The sequence below is a fragment of the Rhamphochromis sp. 'chilingali' genome (genome assembly GCF_963969265.1).
Source record: "Rhamphochromis sp. 'chilingali' genome assembly, chromosome: 20".
Classification (NCBI taxonomy): Eukaryota; Metazoa; Chordata; class Actinopteri; order Cichliformes; family Cichlidae; genus Rhamphochromis; species Rhamphochromis sp. 'chilingali'.
Genome location: NC_137947.1, coordinates 5,622,336 through 5,628,335, shown reverse-complemented (window position 1 = coordinate 5,628,335; position 6,000 = coordinate 5,622,336). Strand labels below are relative to the sequence as shown.

General features: G+C 41.8%; 1 protein-coding gene across 2 annotated transcripts; it reads right to left on the bottom strand.

Annotated features, from left to right (window-relative positions):
* mcfd2 (multiple coagulation factor deficiency 2, ER cargo receptor complex subunit) lies at positions 1-3,852 on the bottom strand. 2 transcript variants are annotated; one of them, XM_080868062.1, is made up of 4 exons: positions 3,730-3,852; positions 3,029-3,202; positions 2,775-2,934; positions 1-1,895 (listed from the first exon to the last, which is right to left on the bottom strand). In XM_080868062.1, the coding sequence occupies exons 2-4, from the start codon at positions 3,196-3,198 to the stop codon at positions 1,764-1,766; spliced, it is 462 nt and encodes a 153-aa protein (XP_080724188.1). In that variant the 5' UTR covers positions 3,199-3,202; positions 3,730-3,852; the 3' UTR covers positions 1-1,763. The 2 variants fall into 2 exon arrangements, with proteins under 2 accessions (XP_080724188.1, XP_080724189.1); XM_080868063.1 differs by having other exon boundaries at positions 3,029-3,199; positions 3,730-3,837.
* Between the last annotated feature and the right edge of the window lie 2,148 nt (positions 3,853-6,000).

Below are 6,000 nucleotides of genomic sequence, written 5' to 3'. Positions count from 1 at the left end.
AAAGGTGTGCAGAATACAGTCTTCTTTTAATATTTCACATTACAGAGACAACACAGTCGCATCTGTTATGCTTTTTAAATATTTGCACTCAGAAAAACCTGAGTTGACCGAAGAGTTAATACTAGATGGCAAAAATATAGAGAAGTCATCAACGTGTGGCAAAAAAATAAAACTACTTCAGAAGAAATCACAGATGAATTGAACAGACCTAACCTGACATATTATACTCACGTCTGTTTTAAAGGCAGCTAAAGTCTGAAGCAAATGTGTTGTGTTCAAGTCCTTTCCTGAAGGCCCGTAAAACAGAGTCCGCTTTAAAAACTAACGGCAGTGTGCGTTTAGTCTAGCTTATCCAGTGATGAAGAATCTGCAACACGCCGCTGCTTTACATTCACTCTGCGAGGACAGGTGTGCGTCGAGCTCCTGCTGACTCTGCGATTATCACGCCGGCTCATTTTTTTTGTCGTTTTAATCGGGAAGGTGTCACAACTGAAACACAGACAGTATTTCTGCTACTGTAACCTGCAGCCTCGGGCTTCACATCAAACATACGGACTGTGATCAAGTCAAGGTCACTTTCTGTTGTCATGGGAACCATCCTCACACAAACAGCAAATTAAACAGATTGACAGGAGGAACCATTTGGCCCGCTGTGTTCAGCATGAGTGTGCTTGTAAATGAGTGTGTCCGTCTGAAGCAGAACTACTTCACATAAAGGGGACCCATCATGTCATATAAATACACTTTTACAGTGTTGGATGTTCTTGGCTGTATATTAAAGTAAAGCTCAGGTTTCAGATTGATCTAAACGCTCCACTTACCTTTTTTTATTTTCAGTATGATGTCGATGAGAACAGATATCCTTAATGTGGTTGTGCAGTGGCCAATCAAAGATCAATAAGGCATATTCTGAACTCTGAATAACACAAAGCTACTCTCGAAAGTCCCAGAATAAAAATATAGAACTGGAAATGAGTAGAACAGGTCCCCTTTAATGTGAGGACACTCTATTTACAGACTGTTGTGCTGCCAGAGAGAATCAAAGTGTAGCACCACTAAAAGAAAACACTCTACCCAAGCTTTTGTACATGTCAAGGATCAGTTCACCCAAAATCAAAGGCAGCTTTGCTTAGAATACAGTATTTAGAATATAGTGAAGTCCAAGCTTCACTGTGGAAACCGGAAGTTACAGGCGGTTAACCAGGCCTCAGTTAACCACCTGCTTGTTGTACCTTAATCACTTCCTGTTCCTTTGTTTTTTTTAATCCACACACTCGGAGTACTGCTCCTCCAGTCGTTCAGGGCTTGTGTGTGAATGAGGCCGCCTTAAAACTCCCCACCTGCACATATGCAGCTCCAAAAAACAGGGGATTCAGATCTGAAAGTATACTGCTAAGGATTAACTAGAAAAATACCAATTTAGGTGAACTGGCCCTTTGAAATGGCATCTACACACACACACACACACACACAAAAAAGGTCCTAATGAAGTGGAAGACTCCACCAGACTGAAACAAAGGGCATCCTGTGTTCCACCCTTTTTGTCATTTATCAGATTACTGCTGATTCAGCTTGGAAAAATCATCCGTCAGAAGTTTCACGAACGATCGATACTCCTGACCGATAATCTGTAAGAAAGAAATCAAAGACGGTCCTCTAAAAAGTTGTGCGGCTTCTCAGTTTTGGCTGCAGGTACGCTCACCCTCCAGCCTCTCTGCTGATTCCTCGCTGTCGTCGTGGACGGGAAGCAACAGAAAGACGCTCTACTCCAGCGATTTGGCGAACTCTGCGTAATCTATGTAGCCGTCATTGTTTTTGTCATCGTCCTTCAGAACGTCATCGATGAGAGCAATGAGTTCCTCCTCTTTCATTGGCTGGCTGCTCTCTCCTCTCTCCTAAACAGAGACGAGCAGAGCAGCGAAAACGATTGGACCTTTCTGTGCGCAGGAATCGTGAGGCGAAAAATGTGTCACAACAATATTTTTAATCACAGCCACAGAAATAAAGGAGCAGAAAACGTGTCAGCTAACAAAACTGTTTTTTAATCGCTTTGGTGTCACGTTGCATGAATTCTTTGTTTCCTAAGGGGTGATGGATCCGCATTGTCACCGATTTTGTCCCACACACACTTCCTGACACCTTCCTGAACATTTAAAAAGTTAGCGGGATAACAAAGATGAGGCTCAAAACCTACCAGCTAATTAAAGCTAGTAACGGGCTTAATGGGAGACAGTGTCAATAAAAGATTCAGAGAAGTCTCGGTGCACAAGGGACAAGGCCAAAAATCTGTACTGATTAGCTGTGACCTTTGTGTGTATTGCAACTTGGTGGCAAGTTGTGCCTTTGGTGAGAATACCTTATTTGTGCAAGACAATTCCTAACACACTGTGCAAATATTCCAACAGCATGACTCCCATATAAAGAAGTCCTGGAGCTTAAAGACCGCCTGCAGTACTGACCTGTCACCCACTGAAACATCTGGTGCGTTATGAAACAAATTTTAAAAATATTATGATGAGAAGAGACCCTGAACTGCAGACATGCTGATATTCTATATAAAAGAAAAAAAACACTAGAGCAAAGCTAACATTTACAGAGTGCTGCTAAAAGATAGGTAAACATGCCCCTGTCCCAACTTTCTGAAACACAAAGCATTTAAATGTCTCAGTCCCATCCCACAATAAGAAGGGTATGAGGAAGTGGGAAAGTAACCGTTATGTATCCTTTTAATGCCAACTATGACAAAAAAAACGTGCTCACACATGAATTCTCACCTCTCTGTGTACATGTGAGATTGCTGTTGCAAGCTCCAGCCCGTCCAGCAGGTTGTTCCCATCGTAATCGTGCATTTTGAAATAGTGCAGCTGGAGCTCCTGGGGCGTCATGTCTTTCTCTGGTTTGTCTATGACGCCCTCTAAATGCTCCATGATGTGGCTGCCACCAGAGGAACAACAAACAAACACAGCTACTGATTAGACAGAACCCAAAGTTCACCTCGTCCTGAGTCGTGCACGGCCATGCCACTCACTCTTTGTCTTGAACCATGTTTCTATCCAGGCGATGTTGGCTGGCTGCACTTTCTACGATCTGCTGCTGATGGTGGTGGTCTGGGTTCATCTGAGCGTGAGCGCACAGAAAACAGCAGGACAAAAAGAGGAGCATACCCCCCCACTGCACACTACACCTGCTGCTCCTCATTCTGCTGCGGAAAGGCAAAGACTGAGAGTCAGCAAGTTCAGGAACACAGCTCCTGAATATCTATGTTGGACATCACCTTCTTACTACTCAAATGTCCTCAGTTTAGCACCTCACTTACATCCAGCAACACATTTGAATGTCCTTCTTACCGATTAACATGTTTCTCCTGATCAAACTACATTCACACCTGTTTTATAAGTTTGATATCTGGCTCTATAAGACAACAGCAAGGTGCTACAAATAAGCACCATGTGTTTATGGCCCATTTTAACAAAAAACACCACAGACACACACAGTGCATGGACCGCACTAATAGGGATGTTTCTGCAGTAAACTGTGAGATTACACTGCTATGCTAACTCAGTTAAACAGCCACATTAAAAGAGGGATGTATGACCGTTAGCTTGAGAGCCATTATAAGATAAATACAGCAGCAAGCTGCATCTCAGGGCTACGCTGAAATAACATAATTTCATGGGTCATGACTTGGTGTAACTGGTAAAGAAATAAAAAAGATGTATATGTACTTACGTTTAAATAATTTCTATCTTCACCTGTATCCGCGAACAGTTGTGCAGTTGTGCGTAGTTTGCTGCTTTAATGATCAATCCGAGCTTTCTCGGACTGAGCGGCTTTCCGTAGCTTCACTTTGACACGACAGCTCATTGTGATTGGCTGCAGCTATCCGAGAGCGCTCAACTGGGGCAAGATGATTCCCTCCACGTTATTCTGAATTCTTCGTCTTTCTCTGTCTAAAGCTAAAATTAGTTTTATTATTTTGTTGTGGGTTACAGTAAGATTCGTGTACAATTGCTATACATTAATAAGCTCAAACTAAACCTTGTAGAATATTCCGTATAGAATAATTTTATATATTTCTAGTGCTTTCCGTTTTCACGAACTAGCGTTTTGATCATTTGACAGAATTTACGAATTCATGCGACAGACATGCTGTTGAATCACCTTTAGCGGTAATAACTTGAAGGTTTTTTGTAAACTTTTAGTTTTTGTATGACTTTACAAGCCTCTCTCGTCATCGTGGAGGAATTTTGGCCCCAAAAAGTTGATTCTGTTCATCTGGACGTAGCGTTTTCAGTGGGAGAAACGTTTCGTCACTCATCCAAGTGACTTCTTCAGTCTCAGCTGACTGCAGGTTTCCCCAATCTTATATTTGCACAATGACTAAAACCAGACCACTGAATGAACGAAGAGCTGTGAGGTCAGTTCCAACCTTTTGGGATTTACCTGGATGATTGAACATGCATCAAGAATTTGGTTCATTGGTCTTTGGTTGCATTCGTTTATGCACAGCTCTCCCAAGGTCCCAGCACAGCCTTTCAATTAAGTTTCAATCTGGACTTTGATCCAAACCGTCACCACTGTGCATGACACTATGAGGTGTTTGTGCTCTTATCCTGTGTTTGCTTTTGGCCAAACATCTCCAGTTTAGTCTTGAATCTCTTTAGTTCCTCAGAATCAGTAAGAATGTACTCCCCCCCCCCCCCCCCCCCCACAAGACTGTATGTGTCAGTGTTGTCTTCCCTAATAAAACATTAAACGATAGATGGATTTAAAAGAAAAATCTCAGTAAAGATTTCCTGTCACAGAGGCAGGCATATTTTCTCTAATGTTGGGTGTTTTTCACATCTCAAATATGAATATGCTTAATGACAAGTTTATGGAACCAGTGAATCTTTTGAGGCCAACCTAATTATTCCCATCCCACACAGCATTTGTGATCTCAGCCAATAGCAGCACAGCGTCAATTCCTCTCCTGTTGTGCTATGAGCATGCAGGGGTCACCACGGGAAAAAGATCCACATTGTTTCACTTCCTGACACAACCTTTGCCAGCTAAGGACTGGTGTTGTGCCAAGAAAAAAGTGATTTCCAGTATTTAAACTCTTATAAATGACCGATAACCTGTCAAATAGGGTTATGTCAAGAATCATATAAAGTCATTTTAAACCACAAGCAACTTTTCCTACCAGAAGGTAAAAGCAGCAATCAGTTTTTGGCAAAGTGAGTTTTATATACTATTGCTTTATCCAGCTAAAAAGACACATCAACATTAAAAATGTATTTTCTAAAGAGGAATATGGCCAAGAGGGCAGCAGAAATTGCAACAAATATAATGTAATAGCTCTCAAGAGATATTTTAAGTGGCCAAAAAGCACTAGATTGAATATAATGTAATTACAATAAGGCTGGATCATAAAGATACCAGCAAAACATGTCATTTCTTTCCTCTCCATATATAACCCCTCCATAAATCCTGTTGACTACAGTCTTTTTTACCAACATAATAAAATACGTTACCCATAAAAAACACACTCTCTTTTTTGGCACAACACCAGCTGAAGGAGTATACACTAGCTTGTGACCCTCTGATGTTGGGCTTTTCTTTGTCTGTCTCTTCCTTGAATAGAACCAGCAAACTTCACATCAAATTGTGTGACCCACCAAACCACGGAGCCACTCTAGAATTTGGGGTTGGCGAAAATTCCCACCGGGGTTCAGAGAGGCCTGGAGAATCCAATGATATGTCCCAGATAAATGGTAAATGGCCTGTATTTATATAGCGCTTTACTAGTCCCTAAGGACCCCAAAGCGCTTTACATATCCAGTCATCCACCCATTCACACACACATTCACACACTGGTGATGGCAAGCTACATTGTAGCCACAGCCACCCTGGGGCGCACTGACAGAGGCATATGTAAAAGTATTCCTACCATAAAGTTCTAAATATCCATGAACACACACATACACACCTCCACTTAAAGAGCCCCCTTTTTGTATG